The 27,319-nt window shown below is 38.5% G+C and overlaps 1 protein-coding gene across 5 annotated transcripts in view; it reads right to left on the minus strand.

Annotated features, from left to right (window-relative positions):
• The window catches only part of VBP1 (VHL binding protein 1), a 40,959-nt gene extending 16,381 nt beyond the window's left edge, over window positions 1-24,578 (minus strand). For 2 of the 5 annotated variants that reach the window (XM_056491651.1, XM_056491645.1), the window contains exons 1-17: window positions 23,980-24,578; window positions 16,370-16,512; window positions 15,122-15,197; window positions 14,220-14,322; window positions 13,934-14,027; window positions 13,718-13,829; window positions 12,611-12,717; window positions 11,959-12,000; window positions 8,412-8,497; window positions 7,229-7,352; window positions 5,149-5,285; window positions 4,749-4,852; window positions 3,674-3,820; window positions 2,891-3,001; window positions 2,104-2,235; window positions 1,956-1,986; window positions 1,390-1,510 (exon numbers count right to left, since the gene is read on the minus strand). In XM_056491651.1, coding sequence (XP_056347626.1) covers window positions 1,390-1,510; window positions 1,956-1,986; window positions 2,104-2,235; window positions 2,891-3,001; window positions 3,674-3,820; window positions 4,749-4,852; window positions 5,149-5,285; window positions 7,229-7,352; window positions 8,412-8,497; window positions 11,959-12,000; window positions 12,611-12,717; window positions 13,718-13,829; window positions 13,934-14,027; window positions 14,220-14,322; window positions 15,122-15,197; window positions 16,370-16,512; window positions 23,980-24,112 — 1,803 coding nt within the window. In that variant the 5' untranslated portion in view covers window positions 24,113-24,578. The remainder of the gene's footprint in view (window positions 1-1,389; window positions 1,511-1,955; window positions 1,987-2,103; window positions 2,236-2,890; window positions 3,002-3,673; window positions 3,821-4,748; window positions 4,853-5,148; window positions 5,286-7,228; window positions 7,353-8,411; window positions 8,498-11,958; window positions 12,001-12,610; window positions 12,718-13,717; window positions 13,830-13,933; window positions 14,028-14,219; window positions 14,323-15,121; window positions 15,198-16,369; window positions 16,513-23,979) is intronic. The other 3 variants (XM_056491646.1, XM_056491649.1, XM_056491647.1) reach the window with 3 other exon arrangements.
• Between the last annotated feature and the right edge of the window lie 2,741 nt (window positions 24,579-27,319).

Consider the following 27,319-nt stretch of genomic DNA (forward strand, 5'->3'; position numbering starts at 1 on the left):
TTCCTAAAGCCATGCTTTGTTAAGCAGTGCTAATTACACTGAAACCCAAGTGCTGGATGAAACACTTGGCTATGGGATAGGATGCAGTGGTACATGAATTGGAGGGTTAGTTCTGAGTGCCAGAGGCCACCCAGGACACTGAGACCTTTGCAGTTCTGGGGCACAGATTTTAAAGAGGCTCATAGCTGAGCTAGATCTTCATATCAGTAATTGCTGGGAGTTCCAGGAAAATGTATGGCCAGACGCCTGGCATAAAACAGTCAAATGCTTAGACCTGATGAACACGTGAAATAAAAACGTATCTTTAAATCCATAGTGATCAAGGGGTACTAAGGCACCCTCTATGTTACAGAAATAAAAATGCATCAGCACTCTAACAACACATTCTACAGCACCTAGAAGGGCAAAAGAGATTGTATGGTCTCAAAAAAATCCCAGATAAAAGTGCAATACAACTGTGCCCTCTCATCAAATTTTTTATTCTCATTTGAGTCCAATACTGGATTTAATACTGTATTCAACTTCTCTAATTCTAAATGAGTATAGTCATATAGGACAAAGAAAATAGGCATTAGAGGCAAAACTATGCTTATTGCAAAATTAAGTCAAACAGCAGTCCAAAATTCACAGTAAATGTGGTAATTATTCTAGTTGTCTATGTAACTGAGATGAACATCTACTTCCCTCTAAGACAGCTTTTTAGAAGTGATTAATATTTCTATGAATATATTATGAATACAATACACTTGAAAAATCTCTTTTAAAAGCAAAGAAAAATCAATTGCCTACAAATATCCCTCCTAGAAATGGAAATTCTCCCTTTAAATAACTATGAAAGGGACACTTAAGATTTGTACTGTGTTAAAAATATTAAATTGCTGTTGAGCATTATCAAAAGTCCAAAGTGCTGCTTGGCCTCATTATTAAGGTGCCTTGCAGGGGTTGCAGCAGTATTTCATGATAAAACTGAAAAAGGAGTAAAGACTGGAAGGAACAGCAGTTTTGCCCTTAAAACACATTCTCTGAATTCTTAAAGGTGAATTTTTGTGTGCATATGTGTGTGTGAGGGGGAGCAGAAGCACCTCAAAAATGCACATCTGGAATTTTCTGGACTGGGATCATTTGTTTCAATCCCAAAAGAATTTATGAACTGAGACAGGTAATCAGCCTTTCACTTGAGATGTAAGTCCTTAACGGACAAGCTTTTCAGTGAGAGGAAATAAAGCATCCTAAAACCTCTACCTCATTCAGTAAGATCCTATAATACTGTAAGCATTCCCTGCTACCCCCAGTCTTGTATCAAATGCCTTTGCTGTTCTTTATAAATTAACACAAGCAGGGAAGCAGCATTTGTTAGAATGAAGTGTGATTTCAAAGTACAGAAATTACCATGTGTGGAATAGTGGGTAAGGGAGTTGGGTTCCATGTAGTCGATGTGCTTGTTTTTGCTTGCCAGTTTGTTCCACCAGTAAGTTTTTTCTCTGTAGGCTGAGACCACTGCATATCTGATCTAAAATGAAACCATGGTGTTAGTTTTCAAGGAGAGGCAACTGCTAGAGTAAAACAACATAACAAGAAACCCAAACATGCAAAACACTCAATTTCAGTAATCACTTATGTATCTCTTCTCCAGTGTTAAGTCTGGGGGTCTGTTTGTGTTACAAGTGAACTATCAGTACTGCACTGTGCATATAATGATTAACTGGAGTTTGATGCAACTTTTATAGTGTTTCAAAAAATAAAAATACTTCAATAAAAATACAGCAAAACTAATTAAAGTGAGCTGCTTTAAAAGTTAAGTTTGGCCATGTTATGGTGACTGACCACAAACACACTGTTCCAATGCATTTCTCAGTTATTTCATATTGTTTCAAGAGATGAAATCCTTACCATGTTAGTGCCAGATACTATTAAACAGTCATGTGAGAATATCCTAAGTACATATATGCACTTACTTTTTGGATGGAGTTCCTCCAAAGCCAAGATCTGTGGGGGAAAAGAAACAGATAAAATCCTTAAGAATTTTAATTTGAGAGGCAAAAAAAAGCTTGTTTTGCTTTCAGTAAAAAATGAAAAAGTTAATTTTAAAAGCTTCACACTTACTTCCTACTAGGTTAGCAAGTGAAGAATCAAGGTCATTTGCCAAAATTTTTTTACTTTGCTGGCTAGCTACAGTGGCTCCTTGAGTTTGTGGTGGTACTGTGGGTTGCAATACATCATCTAGAAAGTTAAAACCTAAAGAAAGAAAATAAAAGCAACTGTTAACAAAATAGTTCCATTGCATTTAATAAATGACATCCATAGGCTAGGGAGGAATTTTCTTTATAGAACACTAATTTGAGTATTTATGTGTGAAAGTTCAACATGAAGGAAGTATTTAAGACTTTGATAGAAGCATAGTTTAACTTCTTATTTTTTATGGAATACTATATTGTACCTACTAATCTAAAAGAATCTTTAACTCTACTTCAACAATACTTTGCTATACCGAAGAGAAAGACTAACTCAGGTATTCTTCAAGAAACACACAAAACTAGTTCTGCACTTCTGCATGTCACTTCTGAGTCAGAGGGAAGTCTCACCACGTATCAAGAGAAAGCACAAAAGACAAATGAATATGAGCTTACCCGTTATGAGACATCCAGTGGGCCATGTTCAAAGTTTGTTCCCCCAGAGAGAGAGGAAACAGTTACTACACAGAGAATGAAATCAGTCAAAGCTAATTTTAAAGTAAATAACAACTAACAACTGAACTGATTGCCTCTTATCAGACCATAATCACCTAGCAAATATATTAAGTTATTAAATTTCCAACTGCAATAGCAATTATGCTAAACTGCTAAGCAGTTTTTGCCTGTAGGGTATAAATTAGTTAAAAGAGAGTTTTTACCACTTGCAGTCCTGTACTCTGGTGCTGTAGATTTTCCTCCAAAAACAGCATCAAAATCCACATTAATTGTTGAAGAGGTGGTACTTGGAGAGGCCGAATGAAGAGAAAAACCTAAAAAATAAGTTGAGTAATGAAATACATCCATGAAGTAATACCACTCATTCCAGTGAAACCAGAAAGTTTTAAAAAACAAAAACAAAACCAATAACAAAAACAACAAAAAACCCAAACAAAACAAAAAACACAACAAAAAATCAAATTACCATCAACAGTCATAGGATGATACACAGAAGTGTATGTTGGTTTATGACCACTAAAATCATCTTTGCAAAAAGAGAGATGAAAATAAGATCAGTTTTAAAGAGAAAGGAAGAGGGAACCCAGCAACTAAATCTGCAGCTAAATATTAGGGAATTTTACTATTATGAAAAGGTTTTTTTTTTATTTTACAGATATGAAAAGCCAAGTAACTCCTGCATTCCCCATTACAAAAGAGAAAGAAGGTTCCAGTTTGAAAGAAATCAGTAGATTTCTGATGTTTGAAAGAAATCAGCTGCAAGTCTTAGGATGCCTAGACTGGGCAAGCAGAACAAAGTAATAGTTTATTTCAACTATAGAAATAAACATTTAAGGAAACATATAATTAACTACATCTGGAATTAATGCACCATTTTCACTGATTAATAAAAAGAGAAGATTGGCCCAAACTACAAAACATGGCCCACATTATTAGCATTATCATCTCCAGCTGCAAATAAACTACATGGGGAATGTTTTTTTTACCACTAAACAGTTCCACTCTTTGTTTGAAGGAAAAAGAAGAATTGGTGAAAGGGGTGGCAGATTTTACAGCTTCTTCAACTGGCTTCATGTCAAAGATGTCCAGATGAGGTGGAGAACCAACACAACCATTTGAAGACGAGAAAGAACCTTTCAGATGCAGAAGTAAAGGAAAGAATACAGAATACAAATAATGGAAAAGAAAAACAGACTGAAATGATTGAATATGAGAATCTCTAGACAAAGTCATATTGTAAATATTCCACCTAAGGATAGTCAAAGTTAGATACAAATTTTAGATAGATATTATCTAGATACAAATTTTTAGTTTCAGACAAAAATCCTAACAGCTCTCGATTTAGGGAAAATGCTTCTAGTATTGACATTGGGTGGGAGGGCGAGAATGACAGAACATATATCAAAGAATTTAGATACTAAATTTTTGGCTTCTAGTATTGACATTGGGTGGGAGGGCGAGAATGACAGAACATATATCAAAGAATTTAGATACTAAATTTTTGGCTTCAGTAATCTACCTTTTAAATAGCATATAAGAGTGTCAATTCCACCTATTTAAATACTAACATTTACCATGGTGTTAACACTGCCTTCTTTAGACATTTAAGCCATTTCTTTGATATCTAACCTGACCATTCTTTGGAACGATGGGTGAAGAAACGGGGGTCCACAGCTTTTTTACAAGAACTCTGAAGTTACCAACACCTTTGAAGTGAGAAGTATATTAAATATTGCTTAATTAAATGGAAATACTAGTCTAGGATCTTTTCAGTTATACCTGGCTAGGTTTTATTTTCCAGTATTTTTCAACTTTGATCTTTAGTTATATTTCTTCCCCCTGTCATCTTTATTGAACAGTTCTGCTCCTTTGTTCCATCAACACTAACGTTATGTGTTCAAGAAAGTTTGTCAGAACTTTCAGATAATTTATTTCATATTTTGTTATGAATGTTAGGATGCAAAATAGTTAAGGTTTAAGATGCAGATTCAATTAAGTGTGAACCTTGTATTCTAAGAATTCTGTTATCATTTAGACAGTCAAATCAGGGAATGAGCTCACCTCCCCAAGCACTGCTTGCAGATGTTGATATAGCTGGAGTACTTTGCACAGTTGGAACAAATGCAGGCTGAAGATCAAAAAGATCACTAGAAAGGTTGGGCATGCTGAATAAGAAATGAGAGAAAGAGAAATATGAAGATATGTAACAGACATTGTATTCTTGCTTTTATGAACACTTGTACCAATCTCATTTTCTTGTATTTGCTAGCAGCCCATCAACAACAGTGATACAACAAACTGCTAATTGAACATTTACTGACAAAATTCCTGTGGGTACACCAAGAAAACATCAGCAAAAGTTACCTGAGAGGTAACTAGGATCACAGTTTTGCAGTTGATTGTGGAACTACAGGTCAGTGCAGTATTTTCTGTTTATTTCAGAAAGCAAAATATCTCTCACCTATTTGTTGTGGGTGCTGGCGCAGCAAAGAGGTCAACAGCTACAGTGGTATTTATACTTTTTCCTGATAAAGTGCTTGGGGATGCTGATGTGGAAGTGGAATTTGATACTACAGAAATTTCTCTTAATCGCTGCTCCTGAAAGATGAGAGAGACAGTTGGCATTTTAGTCTTATTAATTTATTAACATTTCAGTCCTGGAGACCTTTTCCAAGAAGAAAATGTTAATTATAGTCTTCATAAATAAAACACTTTTTCTTCTGTAAAGCCCTAACACCAGAAAAATAATTGAAATTAGAGATAAGAGTATTTGTTCTAAAAAGCATGTAAAAATCAAGGTGAGACTTGATGTTTTAAATAACTTTTTTAAAATCTGTATCTGCCTAGAAGTAAATCACTTCTAGTCAAGCTATACATTCCAGACTCCCTCCAAAGTCACTGAGAGAAACAGCTCAATGGACCTTTTTTCAGGAAGACTCATCTCCCTACTTAACGAGTCTCTTCATGGTTCAATTCAGACGTTCAGAAATCAATGTAACAACATGAAATCCAATAATAAGGTAGCATCCCTTGTTTAAATTAATTTCAGGTTTACATTCCTCACTACTTCTAGATATGTTTACTGCATTTTGACGGCAACTGTCAAAGCACGGGTGTATGTTTTACACAGCTGTGCTGGTTTTGCATGAAAGGAGGAGCAGCACAGAGCACAGACACACATAGGGGCTGTTTCCTCTATGAGAACTTACTCTGTGAGCTGCAGGAACTAATTAGAAAGTTGATTTAATAATTGACAGCCTGGGTAACCAAGTAAAAAGTTACTTTGCTTTCATGAATCACATCAGTAAACTGAAATCGCTCTTTTCACTTCTGTCTGTGAAGCAGGTAACAACTGGCCCGGCCCGGCCCTCCTCCCCATGCAGCCTGGCCAGGCAGGGCTGGGGGAGCCACTGAGACCTCTCCCCATTTTCAACTAGGGGCCCTGATGGCCAGGGGAAAGGGAAACCTTTGCTAAGATCCTAGTTTTCCCCCCTCAGCTGCCCACACAGCTTGGGAGAAATGCAGCTGGAACAGAGTCCAGCCCAGTCTCCCCCACGCAGCCTGCATGGCATGGCACGTCTCCAGCAGGGCCTTGCCCGGCTCCCTTCACCTTCTGTGTGCAATTTTAACCCTTCTAAAGCTTGGATGAGACTGCAGATCTCCTGACCTACCTTGAATGAGAAGAATAAAGCAGGAAGTACACTAAAGTCAGTCAAGTGGGAGCCAAGTTTCCAGATGGGAAGAGATTGAGGAGATGCCATGGAAAGATAGGCTGAAAAGAACCTTTTTTTGTAAATTATGGAGGACTGGACTACACTGAAAATTCCTTTAAATTGTGGAGACCTACTTGGGGGGATTGAAGTGCTTAAGAAAAAAGATCCTTTGCTCTAAAGGAATAGGGTCTCTCTTCGGGAGACTGGAAAGATGAACAGAGACATTTGATGGAAAAAGAAATGAACTTTTTGCCTTGGAACAGCTTGCCTTTAAAAGTAATACCCCAGGAGTTTTTTTGACATGACTCACAACATAGCTCTGGGAAGACTGTGAAGATGGGAGGAATTTCATGATTTGCAGATTTTCCTGGGCAGATGAAAATTGTGAAAGTGAAGACAAACCCTATGGCTAAACTAAGAAGGAGCTTCTCTCTCTAGAGTGAACTGAAATGATTATTTAAGTGAATGACTAACTGAAGTGTCTCTGTATGTTGTTAAGAAATTGGAAGGTGGGAGGGAGGAGGAAGTGATCTGGGAATCTGATTCCAAATTCCTTACTTTCTCTTATTAATAAATATTATTAATATATTAATAGTGTTATTAATAAATTCCTTCTTTATACCCTTCTAAGTTTTAAGCCTGGCTTGTTTTTGCTCCTAAATCCTATCTCCAACAAAAAATTGAGTATATTAAAATTGGCAAACCCAAATCAAACCAAGACAACAGCTCACATAAAACACTGAGTGACCTTGCAAGCTTCCTCACCATAGACTATTCTATTCAGTTACAAAAAGTCTTTGAATACAAAACTTGTTAAAAACATCCTACCTTAAGCGCCTGCAGTCTAACTTGTTCCTCCTCCAATGCCTGCTGCTTTTCTTTCTCATCCATCCGGCTGAATGACATTCCTGTATTGGCAAGTGTGGAAACAGCACTGGATAGGGCACTGGCTCTAAAAAGACCAATAATTTTAGAAAACATTATTAAAAAAACCACAGTCAGTTATACATCACTCACAGTTTAAATATCATGACTCTAGTCATGCATCGCCCTCGTCCCCAGTCACTTCTTCCCTTATTCTCTGGTACATAAGATAAGAACAGACACCCCAAAAACAGTTTGGTGACAAAAGATACACAAGTACACAGAGTGACTCCCTTGAGTTTCAGCAGATAAGAACTGGAAAATATGGAACATAGCAGTTGTCTTTCCTCTTTAAAGTTATTAGACTACACTAGAATGTTATTCAAATGGAAGAGGCACAGAAAGTTTGTTTGTACACTATGTACAAGCAAAGAAAGCACAGCATTATACATATATATTCTGCATATACCGAATATTGTGGTAGTGAATCCTTAGATTCTTGAAAAAAATCGGAAACATTTATCAATATTCACCTGATACATTTATCAATATTTACCAAGTTTCTGTGGGAGAATGTCTGTGCCAAAAGAGATCTCTCACTATTCAGTCAGAAGTATTTTCATACATACTGATACTGTACTTGACAGAAAGAATAACACAATTTTTTCAGCACAATACATCTAAGCTAATTTGGCTATTCTGAAGAGGGGCTGAAGAACTTTTACAAGAAGGTTAAGATAAATTCATGGTCTTAGAGGTAGATCATAAATATATAAATAATAATTCAGATAAATATCATCCTGTCTTGGGTAAGAAGAGTATCAAAATCCAAACACCTTATAAATGTTACAAGCCAAAGGACTTTAAAAAAGTAAAAGCTGAAAAGAGTAATATACAAGGTCTCAGTTGAGTGGTTTATTACAGCATAATCAGAAATCTATCAGAGACACAGGCAGACATACCTACATTTCAAATGTGGCTAAGCTATCAGACTATTGCTCACTATATGTTTCATTTATATTTCTAGGATGATACATTCAGAAGTGAATAAAAATCAACAACACCACATGACTGAACCCTGAAAATTGTTAGAATGACAATGACAAATCTTAAGTACAGGCATTGTTGTAATTCACTGGGTGCTCACCTGCTGGCAGCAGAGACTTCCTTTGTTTTCTTTCCCTCCACAGAAGCCAAATGCTGTTCCAGTGCCTCAAGCAAGCTGCTGGGTGCCTAAAATTAAAAGTATTTATAGAACATTGCTTCTATCAACACATCATTGTTTAGTACACAGTTTCGTTTTGTCACCAACTAAAAACAAACAAAATCTCACACATCAGTAATAGTGCTTTTGGGTTTTGTTGCCATCCTACACACCCAAATTCCATCTACTCAGAGGTGGTTCCTTAAAAGGAGTGGGACCACAGAGGCAGGAAGGAAGGATTCCCCAGAGCGGTTCTGCTTCTGTGCATGCAAGTTAGATTCTTGGTTTTGGCAACAGTATTTGCTACATTAGAAGCAACTGAAAAAACAAAGTTGATGAAGCACTACTCCCTTAAACTCACAGAAGCCCTGAAACAAAGACATGGCATTTTTGATCTACTTTCCCATATAACAACAAAATCCCAATCACTCTCCATTCAAATATTTTCAGTCAAAGGCTTACAGTAGAAACACCTGACAACAGCAGAATGTTAGGTTGGATAAGACAGGGAATCAAATCCAATCTGATTTCAAGGACACTACTGCAGACTAAATAGCTATTCAACATGTAACTGTACAATAAACCAACTCCATTACTCTAAGTGAAATAAATCGTACTGCAGATTTATATGAAGGGAATGTACCTCTAAAATTTAAACCTATCTGCCAGCTCAGTCCTCCTCACCTGGCAGGGTTTCAGAGACATTAAGCCTCTCTTACCACTTGCCAACTTTCAGAAGGTAGAACAGATATAACAGCCATTGTTAGGAGGAAAAACAAACTTGCCCTTGCTAGCCCTTCTGTACCAAAAGCTAGAACAAGCCATTTCCTGAAAAGAGGAAAATATTATTCACACAAGGCTTTGGCAGGCAATCTTCCCTTTGAAATACTGAGCACAATTCTAGCTTCTCACTTTCATTGAAGGCAAATTCAAGCTAGATGAATCAAGAGATGTGAAAAAAAAAAAGAAAAAAAAGGCAATTAGAATAACCCTATAAAACTGTTTGTCTTAAAATGAAGACCTGAGCTTATATTTCTTAAATAGAGCGAGGTAAGCTAAGACAGTGTAGTTACCTCAACAACAGCTCATGAATAAATTCAGCATTCGACCCAGACAGCTAAATCCCAAGGGGGACATTTTAAAATACCCTTTTGGAAAGGTACCAAGGACAAAAAACCCCAAACCAAACAAAAAAAAAACAACCAAAAACAACAAGCAAAAAACCAAAAGAAAAAAATCCCCAATCAAACCAAATCTCCCCATACTTTTACTTTTCAGGAGGCACAATAGCTTGCAAAAGGCATTGCATGGTACAGCTACTTAGATAATCTTAGTAGCAGGAGACTGTGCCTTAATTCCAGAAAGCTTTTCCTTGTCTTTTTTTTCTCCCAAAGCCACTCAAACTTATTTGTATGGAAATGCATATTCTATACTTACTTTTTCTAAAACCTCTGAACAACCCCCTTCAACCACAAGAACTAAACCAACAATCCAGTAACCTCCTCTGAACTTTCTCACTACTGCAGATATCCTCCAACAAAACATCAGACTTGGACTGAACAGGGTAGTTTTATGTCAGAAATTATACCTGGGCTAATCCAGCCACTGACTTGAGAAAGGCTGCATTTCACGATTCCCCTCCATCCCCCCACCCCCTAAAACACATGACAGACTAACATCCATACAGAGGGAAAGAGCCCAGCTATGTTCATGAAATATATGAACAGCTATTAATAGAAAGCAACATCACTGTGGAACAGGGCACCTACAAAGGAAAATGTTTTCTTCACAGAAACAGGCAAAAGTGGCAGTATTAAGAAATTCCAGCAAATCCTTTTGCAGTGGCACTAAATGGATGTACAATTATTCAACTTATATTAAATGCCATGAAATTTTCTAAGTAGAATGTTTAATAGTGGCACTAAAACTGTCAAAATGCACAGGATGCTGAGGTCTACCACCAGCTCAGAAGTGCATTTCTCATATAAGTGCACTTACAATAAAACAGCTGAGCTATTAGAAATAAAATTTTGTGGGCACAGTAGATATTAAGTATTGTCTCACTGAAAGTTTCGGATAAAAAAAGCAGCAAAATGAAGTTAAATACCCTATTCCCAGTAAATAAAAAAACCCTACTTGCTTTCCAGAGCCTTATAATGACCCAAGTAGACAAGTGCACACTAACTCAGTGAGGTATAAATAACTTCAGTCTTAAGTGTAATGTGATTAGCATAATACAGCCCAGCTGAATACTGCAGTACTAATCAAAAGACAAAGTATGATGCTAAGATCAAATACCAACAGAAAATCTCAAACTACTGTTTCAATCATTACCTGCTTTTACCCTGATGGTTTCAGTCATATTTCTTTTATACCATGAAGACAAGTTCTTAAAGTGATTAATATTAAATGCTAGGAGCAAGCATTAGAGATCTGTGCTTTGAAGCATGAATGATTTCAAACGGAATTCATACTGTAGGCAGTAATGAACACCACTAACAATGGAAGTTTGTGGCTTAGGTTTGATTTCCATTTTAAAAAGACACAGATTAGGGTTAGGTAAATCTTCACATTAGATTTTTTTTTCATGATTAACCCATGAAATTTAATTTCAAGAAGCTAGTGTAGGATTAGATGTGACTGTTCAAATGTTACACATTAGATTTTTAGTTTCTCACTGACTGCACTCCAACATCTCCAGTACCCGAGCTCTAAAGCACTGCAGTTTCTGCCCAAGTCTCCTCAGGCTGTTTATTGTACCCTGCAGGTTGCCAGGTGCTAGAGAAATAATGACAAACACTGCTCTGTTGGGTTGGCCCTAGGTGAGAAATAAAACATCCCTATAAACTGAAGGGAGTCACACAGAACAACCTTGTTGACCTCTGTGGACTATCAGTGTTTCCTGTGCACCAGGTCAACCCATTTTGTCACCACCCTTCTGCCCCTCAGTTTATCCTCACTGGAAGGTGTTTCCCTGATTCCACCTTTCAGACTGAGTTTTCCAGCACACAACCTGCATTGCACATGTCCCTCATACTACTGAGCAAAATCAAAGCCAACATCAACAGCTGGTATAGAAATACCAAGTTTATTCTTCAGACTTAAGGGGAGAGAAAAAAAATTCCAACTGAACCAGCTTACTGTCATCTTTAAATGTGTTGGAAGACAAAGTTAGAGTTAAAGAGAAGGTTTTCCTCTAGGTATGGCAAGATACTTCTGGCTTACCTGCCAAGAAATGTTCTGTGATAAAAACCAGAAGTTCTTGAAAAATAGTATTTTCTGTGGGTTTTATTGCTTTGAACAATCAAAAAAATCTCATTAAGAACTGCAAAGTCTAAGTATTGAATACATTAAATCCATGTGAGAAGCTACTATAAATATTTCCCACATATAAATAGAAGAGAATACAGTCTCGAGAAGAATGATTACTACGATACATACCAACCTTTAAAAAGACAAACAAAATAATCTATATGCAATGTACACTGACCTGAGTGAGATCTGGAATGTCACCCTGATCGATTCCAACTTGCTGGGTTTACAAAAAGAGAAGGAAAAATATAGTACATTACTACATGCAGTGGCAATGAAAATAACACAGCAGTGTCTGAATGTTACATAGAAGCTAGCATATTAAAAGGGGATATTCATAACTTTCTGAACTGATACTAGTTTCACTAGGAACGCACCTTAAAAATCACAAATGCATTAAAGAGCATCTCAAGGCAAACTCAGCTTTTCATCCAGCCTTTCATGCAGAAAAGCCTGCTAGAAGTATCAGAAACAGCCACACTACTTAATGAAACTAGTTATCAATTTTTAAGTACTTACAGTAAAGGAGAGCCCTATAAATATCTTTAAATAGATTGTAATAATCAGTTTACACATTCTGGAGCATTTATAAAATTTATAATGATACTTCAGAAAGTTTACTATGTGGTCTGGCTAATAAAAAGGATACATAAGAATCTCACTCCATGTTAATAGGCATATACAATCTTTAAAATATCTAATCTCTAGAATACTTCCTTGTATAGTAAAATTAAGCAAACAATCTGTTTAAAGGTGATTCTATGAACATTGATACTGTACCAATACAGACAGCTAAGTTATATCCTTTCCATACATGTAGATTTATTTACCTCTGCTACTTTGAGGAACTCTGACAATTTGGTCATTTTGGCTAGAAATTTTTTGTAAATATCCAAGCCTTCTTTGCACTGGTTCTTCTTCATATCAAAATATCTTTCTGAGGATGCAAATAAAACTCTTGTAAGATAAATACTCTCCCCAGCAAAAAGCTGATATGGTATTATAGAAGTTTGACACAAGCTTCAATAAGAGAACAGACAGCAGTAACTCAAAACTATTCAGATTTTACAGGAATACCTGAAATTTTGTATAAGTCCATCAATACAAAACCACTAATTTTTCAGTTTCAGTGTATTAGACTATAATGCAAAAATTTATTAAACATGGATGTGAATCCATGCAAATTGTTAAATTAGGTATTTTGGTGAATATTTTCAAAAAGTCAGCTTATTAGCTGGCAATGAGGCAAATTATGTTATAGTTTGAAAATATTCTTGGCATTTATTTACCTTTTTAGACCCTGTATTAATACATTTTGATACTGAAGTGGCTACATATACTGAACTGAACTACTAAAAGGAGCATCAACCACATCCTTCACTTTTCATGGTTTTGCCCTATATATTTACAAATATGGCACTGAGTAGAAGCTAATGGATTAACAGAACAAAATGATGGTTTCATTAATAAATTTGCTTAAATGGTAATGAAAAGACTTTCCTAGGAGGTTATCACCCTTTTAAGAAATATCCTACATTTCATCTCATCAGCTCAGGCAGATTCAGGTACCAATCACATTTTAAAGAAAGTACAGGAAAACAGAATTCAGCTGTACTGTGAGTATATTAAATACTCAAAACACCACATCTCAAAACCTTTACAGTCCAATTGCAAAGGTTATCAATTGCACTTTCATGGTATTTTTGTTTCAGTCTCACCAATCACCCTCTCATTTCACTTTGTTTCAAGACGTATCCTTCCAGGTAGAAGTGGATGTGTAACCCTATGCTCCTGGTCACTAAAACTAAGATAGGCTTCATTTAACAGCAATAGAGCAGAGAGAATTTTTAAAGAAACCGCTGTCAGAAATCATCGATCTTCTTTAGTTTTCTCAATATCTTTCACAAAATTCAAAAGCTAAAAAAATTCTCACATACCTAAAAGATTAATAATCCCCTCATTGTATGCTGCAAAAAGTCTAATGGAATCTTTAAAGAGGAGCATAAAGGCAGCATTTATAACACCATTTGTTAGTTCATTTGGATTTGCCTGTGTAGAAAGCAATGAGAAAGTAAATTAGTATTTAACAAAATAATAAAACTCTCACTTCAAAATGAGAGAGTGTTACTTAACACTGAGCTTAAAGTACTTACATCAAAATCAAGGAGTGCATCAAGCTGGTTCTGTATGATTGGAAGGGTTTTCAGAAGCTTTTCAGGATTCATAGTTCTCATCACTCCATCTATCCTACAGAGTAGGAGACACACATTTACACAAGACGGAGATCTCACCCCACATTGTATTGTTTCAACAATACAATATTGTTTCAAAGGGCCAAAAGAACACCAATCTATGACAAGCTCAAGAACAACTGCGTTCCTCCTTGTCCCACCCCCTGCAACAGGAAGGATCAAACAGAAGTAGCAGTAGTAGTCTTACCCTCTTTTCATTTTGGTGAAGTCAACTGCTACAAGTCTATATGAAAGTGCTTTTTCATTCAAGTATCTGCTGTATCGCCTAATGAAGGTAGACATATCATAGCCTAAAAGTTAAGCATTTGTAAGTTAGACATTATGAAGGAGTACACTTTTTCAGTTCTTTTCAAGAACTGTTCTCCTAGCAGCCTGTTTAATGTCAGCTTGCATAAAAAGTTCTTCCTAGGCACTTTCCAGGATCTTAAGATATGACATTAGTTTCTTCCCAAGTTGCTAAGATTAGGAAAGCATTTGTTGTAATTACGAAAATAAGCACCTAAACACATTAAAATATTAGACAAGAACTGAGCATAAAAGATTAGGCAAGCACCAAGCAGTTCTTGTTAAGATGTTATTGAAATTAGAATAAAAATGTATTCTTAGTAAAATGATGAAGAGTTTGATAACTTATCTGCCATCTCTCAAAACTAAAACCTAAAAACGTGTTCTATCACTAGCAAGTAAAGGATGTATCAGAGATTTGAAAAAATTCTCCCTATTCATACAGCACATCCTAGTTACCATTCCATGCACCTTAACAGTAAATATTTACTCCTGAGGCTTTAAAATGCAAGAACGAAAATTATTATTGTCTTGACAATTCATCAGGTTTATTCTAATGAGCATCAAGAGCTCACTTTGTAAACATTTACAGCTGTGTGTGCAATAATACATATATTACAGACAGATTTCTAGCACTCACCCAGGTAACTCAGAATCTCACTTGACCTGTTGCCTACATTCTTGGCTGGACTTTCTTTGGTGTCTCACGCAATAAAAATCAAAACACTCTTCCATTTAAATGTCATTTAGCTCCTAGTGTGCACTGACACATTCACCATCACAGAGAAAAAACAAGATCCTTACCCTGCATGGCACTTTTGTCCAGGTAGTTATTTAAGTTGAACAAAGTGTTCCGCGATGCAAGATACTGGATAAACCGCTGTTGGTGAAGAAAAAGTTGAGGATGTAGTTGTTATGAGAGTCAGAATAGAAACATATGACAAGCAAACTACACTTATCTTGTAATTGTTTCTAGCAACCTCTATCTACAATAGAAATTAGTTAAAAGGGAAAAATTTAGAGGAAAACTTGAAAATACTTACTAGCAAAGCCTCTGAAATCCAAAACTAGATGTGGCAAAAATATAAATTTAAACTAAACAAAGACACATCACTGCTCATGAATAAAGTACTAATACACTAATAATCCTAAAGGAAGCTGCTTAGTTAACTTCGTACTTTAGAACAGACAAGCGGGAAAACACTAAACAAAAATACTACTTGCATTATCCAAGTTCTTGAAGTTTGACCTAGTTCAACTGCTGTAGTGTGAAGAGCACACTATGTTTTACAGGTCATTTCAATCAAGTTCACAGAGCTTTGCAGAGAGGAGGAACACCAAGCTTTCATAGCAGTTTAATGTCTGGAAAGCACTTTTAAGAATTGTCATTTCAAAGTTACCAGTGGTCAACAATCATTTCTTAGGTCAATGACCCCACACGGGTTCAGGGGTGTCACTTGACCAAAGTTTAGCTTTTAACATAAGGCTTGTGCAAGAGAGGCTGCATTTCTAACTCCATGTTATTGACTAGGAAGTTGTTGATAAGCTGTGATGAAATAACTTAAGTGAATTAAATGCAGTAGAACGATGTTTCAGATATGTTAATAGCAACAACATATGAAGACTCAGCCCATTAGATGATGTCTTGTAAGATCAAATATTCTAGTCACTATATTCCTCTCCTTTTTAGCAATTATTCTTATCTGTTATTAGGTTGGCTGCACATTTACAGAGTGCTAACAACACTCTTCTGCTGTGCTCTTACTGATAAGCACAACCCTAATGAAATAAAGCTCATCAGAAGTTTTCAAGCCTTTATTCTATTTCCTCACAAACCAACTCAAATACCTGCAGGTAAATTGCAAACGCTGATATATTTTGGTATTGAAATAATGAAGCAATATTTTCTTTCCTCTGGACAAATACTTTAGAGCCATCAGCAGAGGAAAAATGACATCTTTGAAAAACTGAAATACATATCTAATGCTTTACAGATTGAGACAATTTTTAAAAGCTGTCAAGTAGGCTTTAACAGAATGAATCATGTCTTACCTCGTTTCCATACATCATGAGGTGGTGTGTTGTAATTAGAGCTTTGAACACTACGACCCAGCTACTGCTTGCAGTTCTCTCAAAGAGTGTATCTGCCAGCTGTGGAATATTCACATTCATTTCATTTGTGCACTGTATTAGATCTAAATCAAAGGAAAAAAATCAAAGCATTACAATGAGTTACATGCTCAGAGGATCAACATGTTATTTTGTGGTTTTTACATTGAGAATTCATACTGGAAGCATTAACTTCAGTTCTTTAAGAAATAAATGAGCTCCTTTACTGTTCTTGCTCAGATTTACTAAATTTTACTGAAACACTCCAAGTATGAGCTTCAAAGGCATTTCAATATTGTTATGGAGTCCCAATATCTCATTAATAAATAACCTGTTTCACTAAAATGGAGCCCAAATTAGTCTCTAAAAGCTAGTATGAGCAACCTTCTGGATGCTCAATGCCCAAGGCCACTCAATCTAACTAAAAAAAAGAAAATCTGAGAAGCAAGGAAACGCTGAGACATCCCAACCTCAGATGAGATCAACAGGCAGCACAACCCTGCCACTCTGACCTAGGCCTGAGTACTCACACATGATGGCAAATGAGATGCTACAAATCTGTAAAATATGCCTCTTTTCTTTAAGAATTAAGAGCAAGAATTTGCATGCATCCACTCTTCCCCTTAGCTTAAAAACACCTGGTCACAAGACTGAGTATTTTCTGATGGATCATTGATAGATCTCAGGCTTTCATATAAAAAAGATTTTGTGTCCCAGACTGACAAAAAACTTAATAGTAGAACACTAACTTGAGAGGTTAGAGACAGAGAGGTTCAAGACTCTGCCTGAGATTTAGTACAAAACCAGACCAAGCTCTAGCAGACACATGGGAAGAGCGCTTGCTTGACTGAGAAGGCTAAAGAAGGTACTTGCTGAGAAAAGAGCAGAGAACTGAATCCAGGACTACTCTAAACCCCCTCAAGAGATGCACATCAGACATTTATTCTCTCTCTGCTACATTTGGCTCAAGCGTGAACAAAGTAGACCCTAAGGACTGGTCAAAGCCAATAAAACAAACATCTGGTTTGAAAAGCTTCATTTGTGGCCTCTCATTTAAGCTGAGCCTGTGAGCAGCCCATTGGTAGCAGAGCCCATTGCTGTTTTGTGCAGCTTGTCTGGATAAGGACCTGAAGAAGGGCAGGTGCCTGGGAAGCCGGGCAGCACCTGAGTTCCGAAGTGTTGGCACCACTGAAACAGCCAACTGCTCTGCCTTAGCAGCAACACGGAGAGGACAGACTGTGTCATCACAAGCACTTTAAATGGCAACTTAGAAGCTCATACACTGATAATTTAGGACAAAATATTTCACAAAAATATTGCACTTAAAATGTATATATTTCTAGTGCACAGAGTATATTACAGATGGACTTTAACTAAGGACTAGTTTATTAAGAAAAGGTCCTTTGATTAAGGATTGCTGTTTAAAATAGTTTAATAACCAGAGTAATTTGATCGAGTAAAGAATTTTAGTATCTCATCAAGGCAAAAAGCTATAAAATGCAAGTTATAAGTTACTAATTTCATTCAGATGTCAGAGATTTCCAAATATGTACAGAACATGGAAACTGGGATGAAAATTTTCACACTTATTAGCAACGCACAAAAATGCTGAAATAACTGCACAAAAAGGAGAGCACCAGAAAGAGGCTTTAAGTAAGCTATACATCAAAACCTTATTGCCGAGTAGTATTCTTGTATATTGAGTATACTTCAAGTACTTACAAATGTGAACTTTCTCAAAACCCAAGTAATATGCTAGCTACTGCTCTCTACTGGTTATATCATCAGATGCTCTGTCAAATTAAGAAATACTTTAATGTAGAAGTCCAAACAGTCTATTGACAATTATTATCCCATACAATGAAATAAGTCCTAATCCCAAAATTTATACATAGAAAAATATTAAATTATAATTCAACAGCCTCATCAATTGAATGAGGATTTTGTTGTGACATTTCTAAGCAGTTCTCTCAAAACACACTAGGGCAATCAAGTATTATAGAAATACATGGAAAATACTGAGCAGTAGCTGATGTGTCTGTACCCCACACAGAAATGTTACAGGACTATTACAAGTCCTACTCTCAGTTTATAAAAACCAAACAACCAACAAAATCCCAACCAACAAAAATCTCACAAACTCTTTCAAGAGCAATACCTATAAAACTAGGTAACAGTTAAAGAAATTCCATTATCTGCTGAGGTCAAAGACCACACAGCTTATCAAAAATATTAATTCAGCACAAAGTCCTTTTGCTTCACATAACCAGTAAGCAAGTCACATTTTTTACTGAAATTTTTTCAATATTAAATGTGCTTATTAAGTAACAGATGAAACTCGGAAGTAAGACCCAGATTAAAAACCAAAATCTTGCGGCTCTCCAGTCAATCTAACCAAGCTATTTTCATTTGTATTTTGCCAGCACTCCCCACAGAGATTTTTGTCCTGTCACCTTCCTTCAAGCTAAGGTCAGCCAGTAGATGTTCCAGCAGACCTCAAGATGTGCTAACACTGGGAGATCCTTCGCACATTCTAATGTCTGCAACTGCTATTGAGTGTTCTTACAGTGCTGCTGGGGCACAATGTGACAGGAATTCTATTGATAGCACCTGCATGCAGTGCTCTAACTGGTGAACTCTCCTTAAGGCCCACATCCACAAAAATTCTGGCTTATGCCAGAATAAAGGTTTACTTCCACAAGAAGTCATTCAGATGTCTTCTATCAAGTATCAGTAAGTGAGTGGAGCTGACAGAGCTCTGCTGTATTTGAGAAGCTCTTTTGTTATTGTTTTATTCTCAAGTGTGGGCACTTCTTTTTAAGATAAGTGTCTGTCCATTTCAAAAGGCAACCAAAATGAAATACTTCACATAGGCAGGGTCACCAGAAGTCTAATTCAAGATGTGGCTGAGGTTCGAGGGCCTGAGCGAGCTGCCATGGACTCAAGACACACCCTGAAGACAGCACTCACTGGCTTCCCTGAAGACAATTTTTACAGGGAGTACTCAGCACAGCATGGTCTTTGATTGTTCTTCAAAACCCAAGCACATAAGTCACAGTTACCAGTATCAAAGAACACATGCTTGGAAAAACAAAATATCTCCAAAATACTAAACTAAGCAAAAAATGTCTGTACATTTTATAGACCAAAGCGGACTTTCTTAAGAGCATGTTGCAAAAGACCAAGTTTAAAAATAAGGCTACTTCAAGGCTTCAATAAAGCTGCTTGATGTAATTTTAAAAATTATTATTTTACAGCTGGTAATAAAAATTAAGCTGGCATTATATTTTAATTCTACAATTGAGATACATAAAAAGAAATGCAAGTGCCATTTCTCAAATATGATTCTTCTAAGTCCGCAACCGGAGTATCTATATAGAGACAACTGCAGGGATCTATTACAGCTGGTGGCACAGAAGGAAAAGGCTATTAGCCCCATACATCTGGAAGTATAAAGGAACACAAGCACCTGAAAGACTGACAGCTGGGCAACAGTAACATGGATGTTGGCAGCAAAAACTGGAATGAAATGCACAGGGTGAATGATGCTCACTTTCTTATCACAGTACATATAAACACTTCAAACTCAAAGCATTCTGCCAATTACCCAGAGGAATAATTTCAACTGCAAGTGAAAATTGAGGTGCTATTTCTAGAATGGAATTTAGAAACATGTTAACATCACACAATAAAAAAAAAAAGGAGAGGAAAAAAAAATAAATCTAACAGCTTTAAGCCAGATGACTACCATAGCAGCCTGGAAGAGCGCTAGAAATCTTATTTCCTAGTAGAATACTGAGTATTTCCTTTCCACAACTCATCTGAAATACTGGCACATATATGAAGTTGTACAGCTATTCAGAGAACAGCATGCATAAATCCAGATATTAAAAACAAAATAAAATGTACATATATCAGGCTTTTGGAAAATTCTCAGCCAGACACCAACAAAAACTGACATACTTTTAAGTAATAGGAGAAGTCATAATTTTCTTGAGTGAGGAATTTCAAAGAGAGCTGTAAATACATAATAGCTTAATATTAATGCATTTCTTACATTTTGTCACAGGACTGAAACTTCTCTAAGACAAATGTAAGAATTTGGACCATTTTCCTCAGTCCCAGCAGTCTTAACAAAATACATTTTCTTCTAGAAAGTTGCATCATAGATGGCACATTATAAAAATGTATAACATCAGAGCCACTTCAGCCAACTTTCTCAATGTAACTGAGAAATGCAACAATTTTTGCTGGAAGACTTAAAAGATAGCAGTCAACTGTTACAAATATTGTTATGCCCATGTTTGCTCAAAGTACATGTTTGAGAGCAATTTTTAAATTTCAGTTATAGAATAACAGCTAAATCTGAACTTTGAGTTACTTTACCACAAACAAAGCAATTCACAGTCCCACTCCCCAACTAAACAAGGATACAGGACAGAGAGCCCATAATATTTTTAAGAAAAGCTATATACAATCCCCATTTATAGATCTCAACAATATTAACTATTTTTTTTCATTCAATTTAAGTTTCCTCAATTATTGTATTGAAAAATTTCACAAATTGCTAAAGAACTTCAAATTAATGACAGCCACTGGTCTGTGTAAAGAGTTCAAGAAAATGCCTTTGTCCTGTATCACAACTTACATCTCTGCAAGAACCACATTGCATCAGCATTCATGTAATAGTCAAAAGCTTTGGTTGCCAAAAGAAAGAATGGGCAGTACCAGAATTATAGTGCCGGAATTACCACTTCTTAGAAGGTTTCCAAATCTTGTATACATATGGGAGTTTTAAGTTTTGATTAGCAACATTAACTACCCTCCCTTCCCCTGTGCTTCTTAAGTGGGGTGTATGCAAGTTAAACAGAAACTGTTTTTTCATTACTGTGTTAATTTAAAAGTTTAAGCTGCAATTAATTTAGGAGTTTGTTTTTTCCAAGTTTTGGTTTACACACAAGTCTACTCTGCCAGTTCCCAGCTTGGCTACAGCTTTATTCTTTTTTTTCTGGTAAATCTTCAGTAGTTAGACAAGACGAGGTTTGCCTCCAAAAGCGTAACTCCAAAAGCCCCACTCTGCTGCAAACTAGACTGTGAAGGCTGAGGAAGTGACAGAACACACACTAGGAAAGAAGAGACAAGACCTTCTGGTGCTCCACTAAGAGGAATGATCTGCCTATATAACATTTTGTATTATCTGAAAATATCACAAAATACTACAGAAATAGATTTGTTTACTTATTTATGACACCATGACCTACTTTAAAAGATAAGTCCCCAAGTATGCCCACTGACATTGCTTAGGTTTTGGGGTGGGTTTTTTGTGGATATTTTTTCACTCTTAAAGTAAAATATGACTATAGTACTCAGCATTCAGTAGTCAGACAAATCACAACACTCTTAAATACTAGTTCAGACACTGCATATGTAACACCTTTCTGTAAAAACCTGTATTGTAATACTACAGTTTTTCTTGCTGAGGAAACTTGGCAATAAGGGAATTTTAAGAATTAATCTGAACAGAGGGCACAAACTGATACTCCTCCACAATCCCTGATACAACTGCAGCAACTCTCAAAAAATTGTTCCTGGTAAAGCTTTTTCCTGAGCAGCAATTACAAATAATACCAGATGGTGCAGCATTTTGAATGACACACACATGTAGCAACTAGAGTACAACTACCAGAGTTTTACATTAAATCCAAACTATATTTTCAAATTCATAATGTACTTAAATTGGGAAGCACTTGTACCGTATCTTGGAAAAACATACTGTATGGTTTGTTTTTTTCCCAGAGATTACAGTATTTCATATCTACCTGCCCACATTTAATACAGGTAAATACTGTGTACAAGTGAAAAAATAAGAAGTGCTACTCAAAGGGTTGCAGATGTTTGAAAAGCAGTGACTGGGTATGTTCAGTGAAGACAGGAGCATGTTCATTGGGATTTTTTAACCCCTTACAGACCTATTTAAGGTTCCATATTTGACATCTTTTTTTCCCTACCCCACCAAAGCATTTCTCTCTTTCAGATACCGAGTGACAACAAGATTTTTGTCTGCCTTAGGCCAAAGTTTGAGCAAATGAATTACACCAGAATACAGAACTCATCTGGCACAGAAGGAGTTGCTCAGGAGACTGACTGACAGCTCTAAACAGCTGGGATCAAAAGGAACTTGCTAGTCAAAAGGCATCTCGGTTTATGGTATTCTCAAGTTAAGAACTGTTCCATTTTCTTATTTTGTAAGGGTAACTCACAGCAGATGACATTATTGCGATAAGATTTTCAAACAACATACTACTTCTTTTAGGATTCAGAAGCCTTCTAAGTATTGAGCAAACTGTCACCACTTTCTGGCTTCCTGTTATGCTGCCATTTCTGGACTCAAAGGTTACCTCATTTAACTTGTACCACAGGCAGAACACAAGACCAGAAGAAATAAGGCAACTTTAAAAAAGCAAATTATCAGTTACCAAGTTTTAAGGCTTTTAGTTTCAACACAGTAGCTGCAATGTTCACTACTGTAGCTGGATGCCACCCATTCAGATCAATAACAAATTAAATATGTATTTGGCTGGTTTTAACTGTTTGATCCACACTGAAAGCTCTCACACAAGCCAGCATGAGCAGATCAGTGTCACAGGGTCACATATCCCAACTATGCTCAAACAGTATAACCCAGAACGCTTCTGCCGAGAGCCTGAACCAGCAGCCCCTTTAGTACCATCGACCTGCACAAATCCTGCAAAACTACCAGCCTGTCTTTGAAAAAAACCAGCAAAAGGCTTCAAGCCTTTTTTCCTCTCTTTAATGGCCTTACATGCACTTATTTCACTTTCAGGAGCTGGGGAACCTAGAAGGTTTGTGCACTTTTGAGCAGTCAGATAGGAACTCCAATTGCTATTCTGTTACTAAATCCTGAAGCAGAGCAACACCATTGATACTTCTGCAGATTTCAGGGGTAGCTCTACATCTTTTGTTATAGAGAAAGAGGTTTTAACGTATTAGTGGCAACATACTCTCAATCAGAAGAAACAGACGGATCAACCTCGCCCTTCCCTTCGCTTTTAATCCTCTACCTCGTTTCACGAGCCGTAAGACAGAAAACTATGATATTTCGGGAAATATTCGAAATATTTAAAGGCTGTAGTCCATGGGATACAAGGGAGGAAGAAAGAGTACTTAAAAAACTAAATGCTGGCTTGCAACAGTAAACACACCTTTTCCCCAGGTGCCGGATTAATAAGCACCACTGTATCCAGAGCACAAGAGCTAAGCAGCTCTCACCAGGAACAGATAATGAGGTTGGAATATTTTTGTTGCCCGGGCGCGACAGGGTGTTACAAACCTCGCACCCTCCACGTCGAAAGTAAGTTCTGGAGATCCTGCCAGTGAGGTCCACCCGGATTTACACGACACACCCCTGCAGGTGCAAACAGCCAGCTCTCCCCTCTACCCCGCCCGTGGCCGGAGGGCCCGGCTGACGGGCTGCCCCGAGCTCGGAGCTCCAACTCCGGGCCCACCCAGCCCCGCCGCCAGCTCCTACTCACAGTCCAGGTGCTTCTTCTTGGGGCCCATCATCTCGTGAGTCGTCGCCTTGCACACAGCCTTGGCGACAGCCGAGCCGGTCACACTGTGCTGCGCTGCCGTGATGCGGTCGGTGATCGACTGCCCCGACATCATCGCCGCGGCCCTGGCGGCGGCTCCGCCGCGGCCGGGAGCGAGCGCAGCCTCCCGGAGGAAGGGCGCCGGCGGCTCTCTCCTGCGGGAGAGCTCGCCGGGCTCCGCTCAGCGGCTCCTCTTGGCCGCTGCAGGGGCTCTCCCCGCTGCTCTGCGGACCTGCGGCGACGATGGCTCGGCTCCCAGCACCGCTCGGCGCTGCGCCTCCACCCGCGGGTGTGCCCCGGCTTTCCCTTTCACATTACGCTCACAGACAAAATGGCGGCGGCCGCGGCGTCAGGTGACCGCGCGCCCGCCCCACTCCCGCCCCGCCGCTGCCGAGGGGGCACGGGTCCGGCGGGATCGGGGCTGCGAGAGGATCGGGAGCGGGATGGAACGGGGCCGGGAGCGGGAGCGGGGCAGGAGCAGGAGCAGAGGCCGACACCCACGCCGGGCCTCAGGTGTCCGCGGGCGGTGGGGACCCACCCCCACAGCGCCGAGGCGCTCTGTGACTCGCCGCCCTCAGCACCACAGAATCACAGAGTCAACTTGGGTGGAAAAGACCTCTGCGATCGTTGACCCCAACCTGTGACCGAACACCACCATGTGAAACACACCACGGCACTGAGTCTTTTCTTCAACACCTCCAGGGTCGATAACTCCACCACTTCCCTGGGCAGCCCATTCCAGTGTCTAATCACCTTTTATAGGAAGAAATTCCTCCTAGTATTCAAGCTAGACTTCCCCTGGTGCAGCTCGAGATTATAATCTCTTGTTCTGTCGCTATGTGCCTGGGAGAAGAGGCCACTCCCCAGCTGGCTACAGCCTCCTTCCAGGGAATTGCCCGCTGGCTCTTTGTTTCGTGGGTGGGTGTGAATGAGAAATAAAACCCGCCATCGTCACGGCGAGTTAGTGGGGGAGAAACACCGGCGGAGGAGCGGGGCCCATGCTGTCGCGGGGTGGACGAGGGGAATGATCGAGATGAGATCGCAGTTCACAAGGTTTGGGTTGAAAGGGACCTCAAAGATAGTCTAGTTCCACCTACCTGCCATGGGCAGGGACATCTGCTAGACGCGGTTACATTCGTTTTTGTGGTGATGAGTTTTCTCTTGCGGACTTTACTTTCTCGGGGGTGGGGGGGAGGGAGAAAAAGAGCCCAACCTCCCATGCTGAGCCTGTTTCAAGGGACTGTAAAAGCATTTAAATTGGAAAAGGCCTCCTAATTCATCGAGTCCAACCCTTAACCCGGCACTGCCCAGCCCACCACTAAAAGCTGTCACCAAGTGGTGCCACATTTTACATGTCTTTTAAATCTCTCTGGCGTTAGTGACTCAACCACTGTCCCGCAGAACCTGTTCCTGGGCTTGACAACTCTTTTGGTGAAGAAATTTTTCATAATATCCAATCTAAACCTCCCCTGGCACAGCTGGGGGCTAATTGCTCTTGTCATATCACTTGTTGCTTAGGAGAAGGGACTGAGCTGCAGCCTGGATGCTGTGGAGCACTGTTCACATGTAGCCAAACTACTGGTGGCTTCTCAAAACTTTTCCACATACTGATACCCAGCACAACCCTGTGAGGGCTGCCATGGGGGAAATCATCCCAGCCAGACCCAGTACTGTGACAAAAAAAGTGTAGCATCACTACTGCTCAGTCAGAGAAAGAACTCTTCCCAGGCCTTTCCAAGAGGAGTATATTTTTAACTTCTGCATTTGTAGTACACTAATATAAGTGTGAACACACATACAAACAGAAGATAGAACACAGCAATAGTTATTTTTACTTTGAAGTAAAAATACAAAAAGTAAGGAGAGTAAAATGAGGCAATTGAATACAAAGGTTATAAACAAAAATCTAGCAGCTTCTGACAGTCAACTCATATTTTAGGGTGCTGATTAAAACTGTACTTGCTTACATTATCACTAAAGTGAAATACTCTATAAATATGTGGGTAGACTGCCACACACCAACTGTTTGCTATTGCAGTAAACATATATAAGTAATAAAGCAGGAAACACTTGCATGCATAGTACTGTGTATTTCACTAGTACATAAAACTTTTGTCTTTTCATAATATTTTTACGATATAGAGGGCATTTCTGAAGTGCTTCAGCATATTCCTTATTGACTGTGAGATAACTACAGGGAACAAGGACTACTGAAATATCTTCTTACCAACTTATGCTGCATACTTCAACCGTCTTTATACCCAGCACACAGGTTTATACATTCTCCTTAACTACTATCCTCTGTCCTTTAACAGACACTCCCATTCTGTGCTTTTCCTCTACTCGTCCAAATGTTCATGAGAACAAGCTATAGTTTGAGCCCATCTTTCAAGATAGATGCTCAGGACAGGAGAAGCGGTGTGTTAAGTTCTTGGCTTGGTTTGTGTCATCATCGCAGTCACTCAATTCCTTGTAAAACTCACTCTTTTTCAGCCCAGTTAATTCCTGGTAATTGCTCCTATTGTGGTGAGTATGTAGTGCTTGCCTTGGCATCTTTGTGGCTATGTCCAGAATAGTCCATTGCCAGGACTTGCCATATCAAAACCCAGCCACCACCCTCTCTTGCAGGGGGATTTAACTTGCTTGATTGCAACACATTTCACATCCGTGAATGACCAGCGTGATGGCCTCCATGGTCAGGTTCCCTTCTCAATCATGAGCCCATCTGTATGTTCGGTCTCTCCCTAAATGTTTCATGGGCCCAGTGACCCATAAATAGCTCACGCTTATGCTCCTAGTCCAGGTCCACCTGACCTACTTTAATTTTGACTGTTTTGTCCATTTGTTCATAGTTTCCATGTTCTTCAATGATGTGGCTTTTGGGCATGTGATCATGCACATGACATATCTCCAGTGATGTTTTCTGGCCATGCAGCCATGTCCTGGCATGATGCAGCAGATGGGTTTAACCCTGTGCTGCCCATTGTCTTCTTCCACTGCTGCAGTGACCCCCACAATCATGACCTACCATCCAAGAGTCAGTGTAGAGAGAGCGTACGGCCACTTTTCTCATTCAGCAGTCTCAAGGGCTCAATAGGGTAGCTTTCAATTCTGCAAATTGACTTGACTTACCTTCTCCTTCAGTGGCTTCAATGAATTATCATGTGGGACTCCACAACAGCAACTTTCTACTTCCAAAGGTTTCCTGCAACACGACAGGTTCCATTGGTAAATAAAGCATAAAGTTTTCCATCTTTTGATAACTCATCAGTGTAGTAGTGCC

This window comes from Oenanthe melanoleuca, chromosome 4A, assembly GCF_029582105.1.
Source record: "Oenanthe melanoleuca isolate GR-GAL-2019-014 chromosome 4A, OMel1.0, whole genome shotgun sequence".
NCBI classification, from domain to species: Eukaryota; Metazoa; Chordata; class Aves; order Passeriformes; family Muscicapidae; genus Oenanthe; species Oenanthe melanoleuca.